The sequence below is a fragment of the Sceloporus undulatus genome, chromosome 1 (genome assembly GCF_019175285.1).
Source record: "Sceloporus undulatus isolate JIND9_A2432 ecotype Alabama chromosome 1, SceUnd_v1.1, whole genome shotgun sequence".
NCBI lineage: Eukaryota > Metazoa > Chordata > Lepidosauria > Squamata > Phrynosomatidae > Sceloporus > Sceloporus undulatus.
Genome location: NC_056522.1, coordinates 268,856,450 through 268,876,263, shown reverse-complemented (window position 1 = coordinate 268,876,263; position 19,814 = coordinate 268,856,450). Strand labels below are relative to the sequence as shown.

The window sequence follows — 19,814 nt, the reverse complement described above, 5'->3', positions numbered from 1 at the left end:
AGCACTGGAAGTGGAAGGACTACCAGAAGCAAAATAGAAGCAAGATTTCAGCAAAGCTTCATGGGAATTGTAGGAGCTTTCTAGGTGGGGGGGGGGGAATACCATGACTGAATCAACATGCATTCCATACCAATGCCACTTCGAACTGAATGCGAATCAGCCTGGGAGAAGGATTTGTGAATTCAGTAATTCACCAGATTTAGCTATTCCAAGGTTGACTTTGAACTGGCCTCAGAACAACTCCTCAATAACAGCGATTGCGTGTGATAATCTCTCATTAACGTGAATACCCATGATTGACTCTGTGATGATTTTGGTATAGACGAAGTTTTTGTCGTGTGATAACGTCCATAATGAAGTTGTGAATCACTGATTTCCTACTGAAATTTATTTCCTGAAATTGCTCCAACAATTCCAGAAACAAAAGTTTAAACTCTGTGTATTTGTCTTTTCGAATGCAAACATTATTTTACTTGCAGCGAGGAAAAACAGGCTTAGAAATGTAGCAGTGGGCAATAACCTTTAAAGGTCTGTGGTTCCCAAATGGCATGACCTATAACAAAAAATCTTCTGAACTAATAATCTTGAAAGGTAACACTAGTAACAAAACCAAAGGCAAGCAGCTTTTGACACCTCCTACAGTTTATAGCATCTATGTAATGTGGTTGCATTTTAGACAAGCTTCAGTGGTATTTCCAACAAATGATGCTGGGTGTCAATTTTATGCAGTTTATCTCACAAACATATTCTATTTGCTTTCAATAAGAAACACACCTTGCCTTTAGATATTAGAGAAAATATACATACAAGAGCATGTAAGATACACATTGTGTTCCTGAAGGAGTAGGAAGGGCTATGGCTTCTTCAGTTATAAAGCTGCAAAATAACTTGACTTTGGAGAACATAAATGTGGCAGTGTTTGGAAAATAGTAAACTGTAGGACCCTGCAGTCACTGCCTAGGGGCAGGAGGAGTCCATAGTTCTCTCTACATTTGCAGCCACAGACAATATTTCACTGAATCAATATTTCCTCAACAGCGGTTGCTAATTCAGGCTAAAGGCTTTTTCCTGTCAAAAAGAAGAAACTTATAAACTGTATTGCATGATTTAAGTTACCATGTCTAGTCTTTTATTTCCTTAATTTGGTTTGTACCAGTGATCTATAACGTCACAACTGCTGTTGAAAATTGGGAAGCTTATTTACATGGTGAACATGATTGTCTTGATTGCATGGTATAACCAGGAAACAGGAAAAACACTGCAGGGTTGCTGGCTGCCATTCTAAGTGCATGACATATAAAGTGGCATTTGAGCCACTTATGACTAAGCATGCTTACAGTCAGAGTGCATAACCTGTGCAACTTCCTTTGCTTACTGACATGGCTACATTTTGACATTCATCTCCTTTTTCATATATTACATTTGGTGAAAGGTACATTTCCTTGGCAAGAAATTTCTAATTGCTCTCTTAGTTAAAAACCCAGTTTTGCAGATCATCAGCCAATCTAAAGATAATGGTCCTCACCCCCCCCCCCCCCACCATTACATCTGGCTCTTAAATGTTTTAAATTTTTGTTTGGTAAATACAACATGCTGAAGTGAAATCTACATCTGGCTAAAGTTACCAAGACATCCAAATTTGTTGATATTATTGTTATTTGCTTGAATGTTTAATTAATTAATTTATTAATATATTTATTTATTTATAAAGCACTGAAAGTATTCCTGAAGTTCCTGTTTGTATTGGGAAATCTAATAATTAACAGTAAAGAGAGCAAAGACATCAAGTAACGATCAAGCATGCTTGACTGATATTTTGGCTAGAAATTGACAAATCATTGTTTCATAGTACTGGAGGCAGACCCGAATAGATTTGCTCTTGGCATGGGGATTTGCCTCACCCTTACTGTTGTTCTCAGGCTTATAAATTTTCCTATGCTTTGAAAAACCCATACAGTGCCCAAAAGTGTTAGTGAGAGAAAATAATTGAGGAAGCACATAGACAACTATTTTAAAAAGCATTATTTGCCCCCCACCATGTTCCCTCTTTCCAGCAACTTACAACAGCAAAATAAATGAAAAGGTCTCAACTTACCAACCAAAATGGGCTTCTTTTCAGGTATGCCTCCAAACAGACAAAAGTAAAAAATAAATGCATTTCTTTTCAGACAGCAACCATGTGAATGCCTCCAAACACACTGCAAAGAGTTTTAGATTAGCTGTGTGATGCCTACAGCAGCTGGATATGTTTTGGGCTGAGGTTTTTGTTTCTCACTGGATTGATGGGATGCAGCCTTGACAGTTGTAAGCCCAGGGAAAAGATCTTCACTGCAAGGAGATATTGCTTTATTTTATTTATTTCCACCATGCCGCCTTTGAGTGCAAACTCTGCCAGGCAGCTTATGATGGAAAGGTTAAAAGAAAAAATTATCTCATAAAAATACTCAACAGCAAATAAAAACAAATATACAAAGGGCAGTAAACAGAACAACCAAAGCTTTCATGGAATAAATGACTAATGATTTTTCTGATCAATTGATCCCAAACACATTCACTGGAAAGTAAATTGTTGAAATGTAATATGGTTACTTAGTTTTTTGTGGGGTTTTCGGGCTATGTAGCCATGTTCTAGAAAAGTTTATTCCTGATGTTCCGCCTGCATCTGTGGCTGGCATCTCTCTGAAGATGTAATGTTGGGAATAAATTCTTCTAGAACATGGTCACATAGCACAAAAAAACCCACAAAAAACTATGGATGCCGGCCATGAAAGCCTTCGACTTCACATTAATCCTGTTATTATTTGCAATTGCTGTAACTTCACTACATTGTTTTTACCCTTTTTCTGTCCACCTTCTTGTGAATGTGCCTTTAATCCCATCCTAAAATACCGGTGTTTAAGAAAGGATACTGTATGTCTTTAAAAACCACAGATAAGCATCATATTATCATTTAAAAGGTACTTTAATGTGGTATTTGTTATCACGTTTTGAGTATACTTATTTGAATTTAGTTCAGTTACCATTCTGTGATGATTTCCTCAAAATATATCTGTCTCCTCAGACTTATTAGCACATCAAAAAGATGCAACTAATGTCAAAGATATAATTCTAGATCCTGTTGGAGCAGTGTACAAGGCTAATTTCCCTATCAGTGTATCTTATTTGATTTAACTTTATTTATTTAATTAGTTTATATTCCACCTTTCTTCCAGCACAAGATGCAAAGTGGCTCACAACAAACTTAAAAATAAATAGACTGTACAACTTTAAAAATATCTGTTTTGTTATTCTTCTTTGTTTCTAACATTCAGATTTTGCATGTCCATTTCTAACATATATCTTTCAAAGACCTTCACAACTACTTATTTTTTGCCTTGCACTGAGTCAAACAATTGGTTTATCTCAGTGTTGTTGACACTGGCAGTGGGTTCAGACAGGAATCTCTCCAACCTTACTCAGAGATGTCCAGGTATCTAGGACTTTTCATATGCAAAGCATGTACTCTACCATACTGTCCAACATTTCACAGATGAAAACTGGGACATGTGTGGCCAAGCAACACCAGAGTATGGTCAAGACAGCAAAAGTTAGGAGAGCCAGCATAGCGTAGTGGCTTGAGTGTTGGACTACAACTCAGGAGACTAGGCTTCGATTGCCAGCTTGGCCATGAAACCCACTGGGTGACCTTGGGCAAGGCAGATGCTCTCAGCCCCAGGGGAAAGTTCAGAAACAAATGGGTAATTGCTGTAGCTGTAAATTTTATAATCAGATGGCAGGCTCTAAATAGTATCCCAGAAACCCCAACCTGTACTGACAATCTCCATGGACAGCCCCATGTACAATGCATTACAATAATCTAACCATCAGAGGTAGGGCATAGTAGACAGTCTTCTTATTTTAAAAGTGATTAGAATTTCTCAAGAATTCCCAGATTAAGTATGGCTGATAAATATATGAATTTATATTTCTCTGTTTTATGATGATTGGGCTATGCTGGTCCTCTGAAAAGTTTCCCTTTGTACTTTGCTGAGTTTTAGCTGTGCAAAGAGATGAAGATGTTTTTCTTTGGCTGTTGAGAAATGACAGTTCTATTCCTTTGGCCCTGTGTTTTTTTTTCCCTTTGTCATCACAGTTCATTGGTAGACGACAAAGCCTCATTGAAGATGCCAGAAAGGAAAGAGAAGCTGCAGCAGCAGCTGCTGCGGCTGCCTCTGAAGCTGCTGAATCCACTGAAACAATTGTCTTTGAAGAGAAGGATGGGATGGCCATGCTTAACCTGCTATTCACACTCAAAGGAGCAAAGACATCACTGCCTTCCCGGGCTCTTAAAGTGTTTGAGGTGAGCCAGTCTTCTTAGCTCAACACAGGGTGCATTTTACAGTGAAAGAGGGAAGCCTAGTAGTCTAGATGTTTAGAGATAGCATGGTAAAGAATGAGAGTGCTATTATTCTACTTTAAGTACTATGGTTCCATCCTATGGAATCCTGGGCCTTGCAATTCAGTGAGATGCCATAGCTCTCTGACAGAGGATTCTAACTCTTTCTTCCTAAACTGCCAGTCCCAGGATTAAATAGGCTGGAACCAAGGCAGGAAGAACTAGAGAGATGTATTCTCATGCCTTGCAGTTCTTATGGGAAGAATCACAAAATCATAGGATTGGAAGGAATTCCAAAGACCATTGATGTCCAACCCCCTGCCATGAAAGCATGCATAGCTGAAGCATTCCAGAGCCATGATAAACAACCCTCTGTTTAAAGATCTCCAATGAAGGAGAATCCAACACCCTTCAAGACAATCCATTCTACTAGCCAAAGTTAACTAGATATCCTCTAGACATCTAGTAGACCACAGAGAGAAACAGCATGCTAGACCTTGTAATTTGGTGAGAAGATATAGCAGAGAATTCTAAATCCTTTGACCCAGCTTTCCCCTCAATCAACATGGCTATAAAACTCTTAGAAGACATTCAGGATACAAAATTAGAAAATTCTTATGGAGGCTAGGCATTTCAAGTGGCTCCTTTTCATCCTGGAGAAAAGTGACCAGTGGGGTCCCACAGGGTTCTGTCCTGGGCCCAGTGCTATTCAACATCTTTATCAATGACTTGGATGACAGAACTGGGAGCTTACTTATCAAATTTGCAGATGACACCAAATTAGGACGAGTAGCTAACACTCCAGAGGACAGGATCAACATTCAAGATGACCTGAATAAACTAGAAAATTGGGCCACAGCTAACAAAATGAACTTCAGCAGGGAGAAATGCAAGGTACTGCACTTAGGGCGGAAAAATAAAATGCACAGATGTAGGATGGGAGACACATGGCTGAACGAGACTATGTGTGAAAGGGATCTGGGAGTCCAAGTAGACCACAAGCTGAACATGAGTGAACAGTGTGATGCGGCAGCTAAAAAGGCCAATGCAATTTTAGGCTGCATCAGTAAGAGTATCATATCTAGATCAAGGGAAGTAATAGTGGACCTCTATTCTGCTTTAGTCAGGCCCCACCTGGAATATTGTGTCCAGTTCTGGGCGCCACAATTCAAAAAGAATGTTGAAAAACTGGAATGTGTCTGAAGGAGGGCAAGTAAAATGGTGAAAGGTCTAGAAACCATGTCCTATGAGGAACGACTTAAGGAGCTGGGGATGTTTAGCTTGGAGAAGAGAAGGTTAAGAGGTGATATGATAGCCCTGTTTAAATACTTGAAGGGATGCCATACTGAGGAGGGAGCTGACTTGTTTTCACTTGCTCCAGAGACTAGGACCCGGAGCAATGGAAGCAAGCTACAAGAAAAGAGATTCCACCTCAACATTAGGAAGAACTTCCTGACAGTAAGGGCTGTCCGACAGTGGAACAAACTCCCTTGGAGTGTAGTGGAGTCTCCTTCCTTGGAGGTCTTTAAACAGAGGCTAGATGGCCATCTGTTGGGGATGCTTTGATTTGGATTTCCTGCATGGCAGGGGGTTGGACTGGATGGCCCTTGCGGTCTCTTCCAACTCTATGATTCTATGATTCTAAGTCCCAGACACTGCATTTGGGTATCTGTCAACTATTAGCTCTGATGGAATAGCCATAGTTCTCTCTTCAGTCGAAAGTTCTAACATTAAAGCTGTGCTATATGTATGCTCTGAGAACTTCGAATCCTCTGTTATAGTTTTGATTTGTTCCCTGCTTCTCTATCTCACTCCATTCCTCTAGATATTATTTTTTTGTATGAATCTTTTCCTTTAAGAACAGGTTTCCCCTGTATTCATGGGTGGGTGACTACAGGGATTGGTGATTACAGTTGGTTTAACAGAGAGAAATTTGCTGCCTCAGAACACACAGGAAATTGTAAGAACTGCCAAAAATATTGCCTATGAAAAAATGACAAAATTGAAGTTTCCAGAAGTCCACTGCTAATTTTGAAGAAATGGGGAAGGTATTTCTAGGGTGAATTTGTAGGTGGGGAAATTTAAGGGAGTTTGAGTGGTATCTGGGTTGAGGGCCCACACTTTGGCCATCTCTGCAAGTTTGTTTGCTTTTATGTTTTTCCAATAATGGGTGTACAAGCGCACATGCTTCCCAGTAATAGGTCCATTTAATATTGCACAATTATAGCAGTTTCATGCTACTTTAAATGCCATGGCTCTATTCTATGGAATTCTTGGATGTGTAGTTTGCTGAGGCACTAAAGCTCTCTGGAAAAGAATTTTAAATATCTAATGAAACTACAAATTCCAGGATTCCATAGGATGCAGATATGATGGTTAAAGTGGTATCTAACTGCTATAAATGTACCATGATCAGGTGTGACATCAGTTGTGAAACTATAGATAAATAAATATGTTACTTCAGAATATAAATAAACTGATTGATTATTTTAGTTGTAACATTTTGCATGGTTTTAGCTAACTGTGGCTTTACTTGCGTCACTTTAAAGTTTGCCCCATTCTTTGGAAAAAGGCAGAATATAAATAAAGTGACTGATTGATTGATTCCTTGGTTGGTTGATTGGCAGCAGTTGAACAAGCTTCAACCAATCTGGGAAGAGATGGTTAAAAACAATAATGACAGGGACAAAATTACTACTTAGTCATTTTGTTTTACAGGCTGTCCCAAGCATAAAAGTACAAAAAGTATAATGATATAGTAATGAGAAGTCAGCAGACAACACTAGCAAGCAGAATTGAAACTTGGACATCTCACGAAGTCTCACAACTTTAGTACCTTAAATAATAATAATAATAACAACAACAACAACAACAACAACAACAACAACAACAACACTGGATCAGAAATATCTTTACAACTCATCTAATTTAACAGATAGGCAGTGAGAGGGCAATTGCTGCTTCTACACTCATCATGAAAGGCTTAAAAAGCATACACACAAGATACAGGAAGCAAGAATCAAAGGTGATTTGTTATCAAAGAATCCCTAATGTTCACCATCACTGTGCCTCTACATTCAGTATATGGGGTGGAGGTGGGGGGCTGGTTTACTTTACAGTCAATTTAATAATATGAATAATAACCCTCTACACAAGAGATATATTAGTGGAGCTGTGAGAACAAAGGACACTGACTTCTCCAAATGGCATTCAGAACCTTCAGGGGGAGATTTACATGAGCTGAAAAGCAATCTTGGTTTATTCTGAAGAGCGCTTAAGGAAAACAAACACCAATGCATGCCAGGCATCCACCACGAAAGATTCATTTCCCTGATCCCTCCGGCACTGCAGGTACAAGATATGAAAACAGACGGATGTAATGACATTTGCCTCACGATGAAATGGGCTGTGGGGAGGCTGGTTTCACTCTCCTGTTTTACATTACATACACTCAAGCAAAGGTAATGCAATCAGATCTGTCAGATTAATGCTAAGGTATTGATTGTCGTGGAGGGCCAACGTTCTAGGGATGCATTAGAAAAAGAGGGTGCTAAATTGAATTTGTTCATGACATTGCCTTCTGTCCTTTTTTGGTCCATCTATTGCAACCTTCCCCCTTACTGAATCACTAAGGAGAAGCTAGATTAACTCTTTCAGAAATAGAAACAGCACTCATTTTTAGCAGAGAAGGGAAAGATCTGGAATTCGATCAAGAATTTTTCATTGGAGCTAACCAACCTTTAATGAAAAGGAAAACAGGCAAAAATGAAATGATGAGTTTGGGAAAGTTACCTTTTGGATTAGAATATCCAACTCAACATGGCAGTGGTGGGCCCAGGATCCATCAAATGGAGCAGAGTGCAAAAGACATACATAAGCATGAAAGAATTCTGCTAGGTTCTCAGAAGGGCAGACATCTGTGAAAGAAGGAGTGTTAAAAATTGTGATCAGAACCAAGTTAATAAATCATTCCTGGTCCTCTCCACACGCCCAAGTATTCTTTTCAATAATCTATTTTTTAAATGGTGATGGGAGTTATTGCTAATATTAGGCAATTAAAGGCAGAAATTGTCTGCCAATAATCTGCAAATCATCCAAAGATCTTCCACTTGATCCTCATCTACTTTCTGCCCAGGTACAATCTGTGAGTGTGGAGAGGAAAATCACCCCCCCCATATGTGTTTATGTATGCTTAAACCTTTTGTCCTGCACCACCTTGATCACATCATGTTACCATCACTATCACCCCTATATTATCTGCAGCTGAGGTTTGACAAGAGGAAAAACTGTTATGATGGGGAGTTCAATTGCAATGGTGGTCTTGTCTACATGGGTGTTTTACCCTGAGTTCTCACCTGGTTTGCTGTGTCCTGCTTACACAACCCTTCCTAGTCCTCCTTTGCATAGAAATGGTGCCTAGGAGTTCAAGAATGAAGATAAGAGGAAGAACTGGTAGTACCAACCTACATCTGCTAATCCCTTTGAAACTGCATGTTCAGCAGCTTGGCCAGAGCAAAGTACTGCTGCTGTGCAAATACTGTATGGGAAATTTAACTGGTTTCTTTGATTTAACCAGACATCAATTAATTTATTCTTTAAATAGCTCTATTTACTGATTAAAATGCTTTGTAGGATTTTCAGTATTAATTTTTATTAATGGAATAATAATAGTCATGGTTCTTGAAGAAAATTATCCAAAGTTCTCAAAGGCTAGATTCCTGTATGGCACAGCATAGCATAGTAGGTCTGCATGCAAACCCACACTATAGCCATAGTGATTGATGGAAAGTGGTGATAGGGGTCAGAGAAGTGTCTGGTTGTGTCCCTATAGATGGGTATGAAATGACATTTCTCTGATCCTACTCTCTGCTCTCCACTAAACATGGTGTGGAACTACAATGGCTCAATGGTAAGGGGTGTTTTCTCACTGTGGTTTTTTTTAATGCAGTGATTGCTTCTCTCTGTGTCTGTATGTCTGTTTTTGAAGACATTTGAGGCCAAAATTCATCATTTAGAAACAAGGCCCAGCAAGAAACTGCGGGAGGGGATAACTGACCTGGAATACTTTGTGCGATGTGAACTCCACAGCTCTGACCTGAGCACCCTCATCAGCTCTCTTAAACGGGTCTCTGAAGATGTGAGGAGTACAAAAGAAGACAAGTGTAAGGATCTTGGTGTTCATGATATTAAAGTAATTGTGGGATGTTTTCAGAGACAAATTCTTCTTCAGTGTATTGCAGACATTGTTTCTGGCCTTTGCTTTTTATAGACTCATACTGGAGCATAAATTTTAAGGAGTGATACACATGCAGAATGTCACTTTGGCCTGTTACAGACAGCCAAAATAAAGCTGCTTCGAGTCACTTTGGAGGTATGGTATTTCAATGATGCATGAGTCCTAAGAGTCTGGAAGCTTCACCAAAGCTGCATTCCAGTCCTTAGGAGTGGAGCGTGGCTTTGGTGCGGCCTTTGGACTCTTAGGACGCATGTATCATTGAAATACCATAACTCCAAAGTGACTCGAAGCAGCTTTATTTTGGCTGTCTGTAACAGGCCTTTGTAAGAGACACCATAGCTGCATCCTACACTTTAAGATCTACACTAACTTATTTACAAAGTCCCTTCCAGCTCTACGATGCTATGAGAATACCCATCATTAGAGTCTGATTAACACAGCACCATGCAATTTACATGTAGGATTGTATGCATGTACATGTGCATACACTAAAGCTTTTCAAAGTTACTTTCTGGACTATAACTCCCAGAATCTTCTGGTCAGCATCCCAGAATCCCTCATGCTGACTGAGGAATTAATACATGGACATATAAGTGTGAACTTCTTGAAATTCCATGAAATATCTTGAATGGCCTTTATTGTTTTAGCTATACAAGGAAGATGGGATATATGCTTTTTAAGGCAATCTTTTCTGATCCTTTTGTATAACTTGTCCAAAGATATTGATACAAACAAATGGCAAGAGATAGAAATCCACCATACCTATGAGAGGATGTAGCGAGAGACTTACTATAGAGCAGTTCAACTGCTCTCTCTCCCCTTCCTACTACCAGTGTTTAAAAATCTGACAAGGCATATGTTCCACCCCATGTGCATATAGCCTCCAAAGCAATATTTCACCACCAAAAAGAAAAGTTCACAAATGGCAGAGCATCACTGTTGACGTTCATCATGCTGTGGTTAAATAGTGTCTTTGTTTCCACCTTCTTTGCTACTCTATTACCTTTTCTTCTTTCTCCTCTTTCCTTCCTTTATCTTTGCCCTTTCTTCATCTCCTACATCACCTCCTAGTTCTTCCTTTTTGGGAGGTGTATGTCATGATCCACTACCGCTTTTTCACCTCAAATGGCCAGTCATACTATTGAGGGTACACAGTTGGTCATTAGATGCTCCTGGTCAGTTTGAGACCTATGGAGATGAAGGGCCTTCTCCCCAAAAGGGGTCACTTTCATGGGGGTCGATGCAATGGGTCTTATAAGTTTGGGAACAGAAAATGGAGAAAAGTGCCTAATGGTAAAAAGTTGACATGGTGGGGGGAAGTTTTTGAAGCTATGTTAAGCTACTGCTCCCCAACATATTCAGTCTTGTCTCATTTCTTTTGTCTGATTTCTGAAGCTAAGTAGGTTCTGGCCTGGTTAGTACCTGGATGAAATGCCACCAGGGATCTCATGGTAGGCCTAAGAAAGAATCCTGACAGAACCCTGGAGTACCATGGCTGCTAGTCAGAGTGGACAATATTGGCCTCAAAAGACCAACAGTCTGGTTCAATATAGAACATTTTCTGTGCTCCTAGAATCACAATGTGTCTTGGCTACAAACATGGATACAGAGCTAGGCATTCATGGAAGAGGCAGCTTGGAGCTACCCCTCTGCAAAGATGGAGTGTGTCAGACTACTTATGTTATGGACCATTGCATGAGCAATTGCCACTACAGGATCCTGGTCTTGATGAAAGTTAACATTCAAGAGACGATTGCTATGTCTCTCTTAATAGGCTGTTCTTTGAAAACAGACCTATGCCATTTATCTGTGGAGAGCAAACTGCCAGAAGTTCTTAGAATTAATGGAAAATGTCACTCTTCTACTTCTTGCATGGTCCTCGCCAATCCATTACCTGCTCAGGGAGCTGAGAGAATGATATTTTTTTCTCCTGAGTGTATCCTACCTGGAGGGATCCTTGTCTATCTATTTTGCATTATTTTGATACCTTGGGTGGTTGCAGTTTAGCTTTCTTGTTATAATTTTGATGTATAGTGCCTGTACCCAATGAGATAGGTGGGCTACCTTGATGAGTAATTTGAGACACCTGGGAAATGAAGGTTTGCCAAATGATCTAACACTTATTGCTGGCCAATTCAAGACAATGGGAAGAAAAGAAGCCTTGGTTCTTGAAGTTCAACTGGATGCTAATCAGCACTGCTTGACTAGAGTTTAACCCTCCTCTCCTTTAATTTGCTTCATGGTGGACAGATGATGAAAGCCCAGATTAGCTTCTGTTTGATTTGGTTTCTCAACACAGAATGCAATCATCCCACTGTACAATGGCAAAGAGTGTTCCTACATCCTAGATTAACTCCTCTTTCATATACTTGATGCTAACACCATAATACATTTTCAATAGTGTTATGAAACTTTTGTCCAAATATTTTTATTATTTGTCTTCATTACAGTGCAGGATGGCAGACTTGCGTGTGAACAGGTGTGTAATGTGTAGTAGTAAGGTCTACATTCCCAAAAGCACTAACGCAGGTGAATCTAGATTTCATGTATCATACCATTGGAAAAATTATACAGGTTGCTAAAGAAGCAGATGGGCAAGTGTGCCTATTATCCCTGCTTCTTGATTACATAAACACTTATTTTATCTAGGTTGACGTGAGAATATGATTTCTGTGCCGACAAAGTCCTTTTTAATTCTCACTCCACTAACTCTTTTTTCTTTGAATTTTAGTTCACTGGTTTCCAAGAAAAATCTCTGAACTAGACAGATGTCACCATTTGGTCACCAAATTTGATCCTGATTTGGATCTGGATCATCCGGTGAGTTTCACAAATCCTCTTCCCCTAAAAATTCTTTCTGTTTCGATCTGAGTCACTTTTAGTTATACAAGAAAGCCTGGATGTGCTGTTGTTTTGAATGAACCAGTATTGTAATGGAGCTGGGGCTTGAAGGATATTTTTTGTCACCAACTTTGGGGTGCCCTATTTGCTCCAGCAGCTCTTATAAAAGGAGAGACATGTTTTTCCCAGTAGCAATATTTTGTTGTGAGCCAGAGGTGGGCAACTGTTGGGAGGCCAGGGCCAATTATCTCTGAGCCCCCCGGGGCCACATACCCTGACAGCAAGCGAAAATACCTGTTTTCCTCTGCAATCCCTCAGAAAATGATGAACGGAAGTGATGTTATGCCATGCCCTGTCTTCATTTTGAGAGGCTATGCAGGCTAAACAAAAATATTGGGGGGTACTATAAGGTTCTGGGGTGCTTGTGAGCATGAGGAGGGGATATTTTTATGTAGTTTCACACATTTCACACAAAAATTGTCTGAAAATACCAGTGAGTTTTTGGAGGCGTTGGGAGACTGAGCAAGGGCTTCAGGAGTCATAAAACTGTGATCCAGATGCCATGTGTGTCCCATGAGCTGCAATTTGTTCACCCCTGTTGTAAGCAATCCTTGTTGTAATGCAAATTATTTTGTGATGGCTTGATTATGAATGTAAAATTGAGACCTATGAACATTACAAAAGGCTTGCTAAATGTGCTGAACCTCAAAACTACTAGCACCAGACATGCTATGCATACTAGAAGGTAATATAATTGCATTACAATCTGTTCAAAATGAACCACACTGGCATTGCTAAAAGCCAGGCTTCACACTGCATGGTACTCTAATGTTCCTCACATGTTTATCCCAATTGTCTTTTATTAAATACAAGGTGGCAGTGGGTTTCCTCCCCCTAAGACCCTGTATTTGTTGTAGTTGTTGTTGTGTGCCTCCAAGTCATTTTTGACTTATGGCAACCCTAAGGCGACCCTACCATAGAGTTTCTTGACAAGTTTTATTCAATGTTTGCCATTGCTGAGAGAGTGTAACATATCCAAGGTCATCCAGTGGGTTTTTATGCTTGAGAGGGGAATTAAAACTTGGTCCAACACGCATACTAATTCTATGAAACAGACTAGACTAGTTTTAGGAGTTTATCACACGGGACAAATCCCGTGCAGAAACTAGATTTAAAGTGAAAACAACCTGCTTTTATGGGTTGTTTTTCACATGATGTTTAGGGTTAACCCAAACAGAAAGTAGAAAAAAGCAGCAAATGCAGGTTGTTTTTCAGACAACATTTGCATGAAAAAGAAATAATGTGAAAATAACCAGAACAGAAAGCCGACAAAACCCTCTCCTTATTACTTTTGGGAAATTCTGAAAGTAGAAAGGAGTGGGTTTTGTTGGCTTTCTGTTTGGGTTATTTTCATGTTATTTCTCTTTCTGCCACTGTGACTGAAAATCAACCCACATTTGTGAGTGTTTAGCAGATTTTAAAATCCTATATCTGCACAGGATTTGCCTCCATGTGCTAAACTCCTTAGTGAATTTAATGGTTAAAGAGGATACACATCCACATGATTCCAGGAAATTCTAATTTCCTGGAATCCCTGTTGCCAATCTTGGGCAAGGTGATCGAGAGAGTGGTTGCCTTCCAACTTCAAGCAGTTTTGGATGAAACCAATTATCTGGACTCATTTCAAATCGGCTTCAGAGTGGGATACGGAGATGAGTTTGCCATGGTCACCTTAGTCGATGATCTCCGTCTGGGCATCAACCGGGGAAGTGTGACCTTGTTGGTACTCTTGGACATCTCAGCAGCTTTCGATACCATTGACCACGGTATCCTTCTGGAACACCTGAAGGAATTAGGTATCGGGGGCATTGCACTTCAGTGGTTCCAATCCTATCTCTCGGGCAGATTCCAGATGGTGCAGTTGGGGGACATTTGCTCCTCCAAGAGGGAGCTGACATCTGGTGTCCCTCAGGGAGCTATTTTGTCCCCCACTTCGTTTAACATTTACATGAAACTGCTGGGAGAGATCATCCGGAGACACGGGGCGTGGTGTTATCAGTATGCTGATGACACCCAAATATGCTTCTCTGTGTCTCTGACTGATGCGGTGACTAAGGATGGCATCTCTCCCCTGAATGCCTGTCTGAAGTCGGAAATGGGCTGGATGAGGGAAAACAAACTCAGACTGAATCCAGAGAAAACGGAAGTACTTGTGATAGGTCCAAGGAAGTAAATTTATCAACCTGTTCTGGACGGGGTCACACTTCCCCTAAAGGATGAAGTTTGCAGTTTAGGAGTACTTCTGGACTCATCCCTGCAGTTGACATCTCAAGTAGATGCGATGGCCAGAAGTGCTTGCTATCAAATTCGGTTAATACACCAACTGTGACCCTACCTGGGCCAAAGGGACCTTGAAACAGTGGTACATGCTCTGGTAACCTCTCATCTAGATTTCTGTAATGGGCTACCCTTGTACCAAGTCCGGAAGCTTCAGTTAGTACAAAATATGGCAGCCAGATTGGTCACTGGTGCATCTAGGTTTGACCATTTAACACCTAAGTTGAAAGATCTTCACTGGCTGCCCATTTGCTTCTGGGCACAATACTAAGTGTTGGTTATCACCTATAAAGCCCTACATGGCTTGGGCCTGAGTTACTTGAGGGACCACATCTCCCCATATGATCTGCCCCACACACTTAGAACATCTGGTAAGAATTTATTGGAAACACCATCTTCCAAATATGTTTCCTCATCTCAAAAGGCCTTTACAATAATGGCCCTGAGGTTGTGGAACAGTCTTCCTGACGAGCTCTGTCTCACAACCCCCTTGGAAACATTTAAAAAAGAGACTAAAACCATGCTCTTTCACCAAGCTTCCCCCCCCCCCGAGGAGTGATAACCAATCTGCCTGTCGGACAACATTATTCTGCCCTTGCCCCTGGATGTCTGATGGTTTGATAAGCTATTGATGTTATATTTATTCTTCGTATTTTATAAGATTGTTGTATGTATTCTGATTTTAGTAGCCTATAACCCCACTTTGATCCATCGGGAGAGGCAGGAAAACACAAATAAAATTTTATTATTATTTTATTATTTACTAATGCACTAGTCATTGCCCTGCCTTGGTCAGCCCACTATTCTGTGATGGTGAACTGATCCAAATAAACAGAGTACAGAATGGGACATGGTTCAACACAGCTATCTTCATTTTTGTCCTTTCCTTTGGAACAAACAAGCACTAGCAGTTGAAAATTTACTACTATCCCATGTACATTCCATTGTGCACTCTGCAATTTGTATTGTTGATACTGCTGTGATCCCGCCTCAATCCGCAGGGAGAGGTGGGAAATAGAAATAAAAATATTATTATTATTATGTAAGAAATTTAATCCATTGAGATTATTATTAGTATTATTTAGTGCCAAACTATGAAGTAATATTCTTGCTGTGTTCTTTCCTCCAAGGGATTCTCTGACCCAGTATATCGGCAACGAAGGAAAATGATAGCTGAAATTGCCTTCCATTATAAGCAGTAAGATTTGTTGCATTGCATAGCATTACTGGTTAAAACAGCCACGTACTTTCCTCTTTGTTCTGTTCATTGCCCTTGTACTTCCGTTGGTTTCATCTCTTTCTCACTTTTCTGTCATGTTTTCAGTGCTGCATAGTTACCAGTTTCACAGAGCTATTATATCCATTTTGTCAATACAGAGAAGGAACCAAGTGAATTGTTGAAGACAACAGTTTCTGTGATATTTACAATATCTTTGGCCTCTGTATGGGATAGATTTACAAAATGAATTTTATTGGTAGGGGTAGAAATTTTTTTGGCTTTCATTTTACTGTGAATATATTTGTCTCCCAACATTAGCAACATTATGCTTTTGAACAAACTATCTTTGTTTTTTTAAAAAAACTAACCCTATACTTTTCCACTAGTGGTGACCCAATTCCTCGCGTGGAATACACAGCAGAGGAGATCATAACCTGGTGAGTATGACTATACCTTTCCTAATTCCCTCTGGACAAAATGCAAATCAAATATTCTGGGAGATTCTCTGCTACATCTCCACCTCAAAATTTCCCACGAGTCTCTCAGTGCATGGAATTGTTCCCATTCATTCTGGATCTTACTAACTGTTATTAGTGAATTCAAGTTGGGACTTTTTGAATCCTATTGTTCCAGCCAGCCTAATGATAAAATCAAAAAGGACACCAGAAAACTGGCTTAGGTCGGCAAAAAATGGGAATGGGGCAGTTTCCTCTCCCCATTTAGCCCCTCTGCACCCTCACAATATGTATTGGAGGACTGGGAAGCCTTTGAGGACAGCTATCCAGGAAGTGCAGAGGTCTAATGGGACATTAGGTGGAGAAGAAAGTCTCATTGTGGTAATGATCAGCTTCTAGTGTGGTGCTGGATTTAAGACCAAGGCACCTGTCTCAAGTATGTTAAGTGGGTTGGAGATGGAGAGACCTGACATTCCTCTATTGTTCTGAAGGAAGGAGGTGTACAGCACACTGAAGAGCCTCTATCCCACTCATGCCTGCAAAGAACACTTGGATGCTTTCCACTTACTGGAGAGATACTGTGGTTATAGTGAAAGCAACATCCCTCAACTGGAAGACGTTTCCCGTTTCCTAAAAGGTGGGCACTTTTAGTTCCTGGAGAGATAGGGCTCTATTATGAACAGTGTTTGAAATTTACAGAGGAGCAAAACTGAAAAAGAAGAGACAAGGAAAATCTCCAAACAGTGAAGCCACAAGCATTCTGAAAAGAGTTTAATCAAATGATAAGTGTTGTGTATATTTTGAGCTAAACTCTTCACTGGGGGTACAATCCATAAAACAATATGGACCACCTCAAAATAGGTGGTTTTTACATCACCACAATATTCCTTACATTAATTCATAGAAAAGAACTGCTCTAATGCAGTGGTAGAGCACATGTTTTGTATACAGGAGAATCCACAACCAATAATTCTTCTGCAGTATCTCCACCTCGAAGGATCTTAAGTAGCAAAGTTGAAAATGATCTATGTGATTAACAGAACTTGCAAATACCAACCACAAACATAACCACAAACTTTGGACTTCAGATCTCCCAGCCAGATTGGCCACTAGTTGAGGAATTTGGTCATTTGCCAGTTTGGACATAGATAGGCACAATCCCCACCTCTTGACTAATGTGCAGATTTGCACAATTCATAAGAACATTACACTTCTCCGTATTTTCTGCAGCACTCCTCAGTTTTAAACAGTAACTACAAAATGATGTGTTTTAGAACATGATACATTTAGGAACATGTAGTTTGAGAAGAACAGGTTAAGAAATGTGTATTTTGTAATAATGTATGTTCAAAATATGTATTTAAATATAGGCCAAGATCCTACATCAATGGACATAGCTACAACAACAGAGCTCCATTGTTGTAGCTACTTCTGGCAATGCTATACTCCCTGCCCCCTCCAAACCCCTACCTTTTAAGCCAGGCATCACTCCAACCAAAGATTTCCAAGTTGTTACAGTTCAGGATATTGGGAAATGACAAGATCATGGGGTATACTGTATTGAGAAAGACTGCTGAAGAGACCCATTGGGATCCTGCAGCTGCTGCCTATTTCAATGCACCCCATGACCAGGACAGCACCCCAGTTGTCATTTTCCAGTGCCTCAATGTGCAGCACCTCAGAAGCCTTTGGATGGGGAATTTCCTGACTTAACAGATAATATTTGGGTTATATTTGATCATTGATGACCATAAATGTGTGTTGCCAAAGTTACAAGATTGTAAAGACAGCTCACGATCTTGTAAATATTGAACAGGATACCAGCCAATATTTTTAAAATGCTTTTTTAAAAAATGTAGAGTGATGTTAATGTGGAATGGAATAAACCCATAAATGAAAATGTGCAAGATTACACAGTCTCCAAATGGGTTGAGGCATCCATTTCAGATCACTTCTAGGGAGCAACCAAAATGAACCCATTTCACAGATTCTGTCTACCAAAGTTGAGTGTGCTATTCCCAGCGAACCAAACTGAATGGAACTTCCATGGGAATCCCTTCAAATGCCCTAAAATAAAAATAAAACATTGTTTTAAAACAGTACAGCATAAAGTAGGCCCTTGGTATACTGGGGTTTGGTTCCAGGCCCCCTGTGGATATCAAAATCTGTGGATTCTTAAGTCTCATTAAATACAAAGGCATAGTAAAATGGTATCCCTTATATAAAACAGCAACCTCAATGTTTACTTTTTGGTACACACACACTCACACCCAAGCCATGGATGTTGAATGCTGAATCTGTGGATACAGAAGGCTAACTGTAATCAGATGTGGTGATACAATTGGCTCATGTTGCTAAACAGAAGGGGCATCTGATGGACCTGTTGCTGCTGGGATGATGAATTCACTCTTGATCTAGTTGCTCTTCCTACTGTGTGGGATCTCTCCCATTGCTGACCCCTGTGTCTGTGAAGGATTGGCTTTGGGTGATCTACTCTACAGCCTATAGTAGTGCAGAAGCAGCAGTCATAAAACCAAGAGTAGATCTATCATATCCAGGAATGGATCTGCAGAACTGTGTAGTTAGAATATTCCAGAAAAAGAAACATGTTCTTTTTTTTTTTTTTTAATGTTCATCTTGTCTATGTGCCTTCAAGTTGCCTGTTGACTTATGGGAACCTCATGAATTACATAGGGTTTTGTTAGGCAAGGGATACGTGGAGGTGGGTTGGTCTGAAATATAGCCAATATAGCAGCTGGCATTTGTTGGCAGTCTCCCATCCAAGTACTAATCAGGGCTGACCATGCTTAATTTCCAAGGTCAGACACGATCTGGTACCTTTAGAGTATTTCAATGCTATATAAAGTATATGAGAATGTATTTATAACATATTTGTAAAAACAGGCAAATATAATGTTATGTCTTCATCTTCACTGTTGTGAGCCTTCAGGTTGATCTTGACTGATGGCAACCTATTCTAGTGTTTTCTTTTAAGTATGTTTTATGTTTTAAATTCCACATTGTTTAATTGTATTTTAAGGGGTGGATGGAGGCTTCGGACTATATATTTTAACCTTGTAAGCTGCCCCGATTGCATTTTGTAGAGAGGCAGGATATAAATAAATTATTATTATTATTATTATTATTATTATTATTATTATTATTATTATTATATTATTATTATTATTATTATTATGGAAGTTTGCCTTTGCCTTCCTCTGAGCCCGAGAGTGTGTGACTTACCCATGGTCACCAGTGAGTTTCCAAGGCTGAGCAGGAATTCAAACTCTTATCTTTTAGAGTCCTAACCACCACATCAAAGCTCCATACAAACAAAAATATGATTTGTAG

At 39.8% G+C, this 19,814-nt stretch overlaps 1 protein-coding gene across 3 annotated transcripts in view; it reads left to right on the top strand.

Annotated features, from left to right (window-relative positions):
- TH (tyrosine hydroxylase) overlaps positions 1 to 19,814 on the top strand; it is a 32,772-nt gene that overhangs the window by 4,378 nt on the left and 8,580 nt on the right. For 2 of the 3 annotated variants that reach the window (XM_042451121.1, XM_042451034.1), the window contains exons 2-7: positions 4,133 to 4,339; positions 9,363 to 9,537; positions 12,343 to 12,431; positions 15,920 to 15,987; positions 16,395 to 16,445; positions 16,955 to 17,100. In XM_042451121.1, coding sequence (XP_042307055.1) covers positions 4,133 to 4,339; positions 9,363 to 9,537; positions 12,343 to 12,431; positions 15,920 to 15,987; positions 16,395 to 16,445; positions 16,955 to 17,100 — 736 coding nt within the window. Of the gene's footprint in view, positions 1 to 1,957; positions 1,967 to 4,132; positions 4,340 to 9,362; positions 9,538 to 12,342; positions 12,432 to 15,919; positions 15,988 to 16,394; positions 16,446 to 16,954; positions 17,101 to 19,814 lie in introns of all 3 variants that reach the window. The other variant, XM_042451208.1, reaches the window with a different exon arrangement.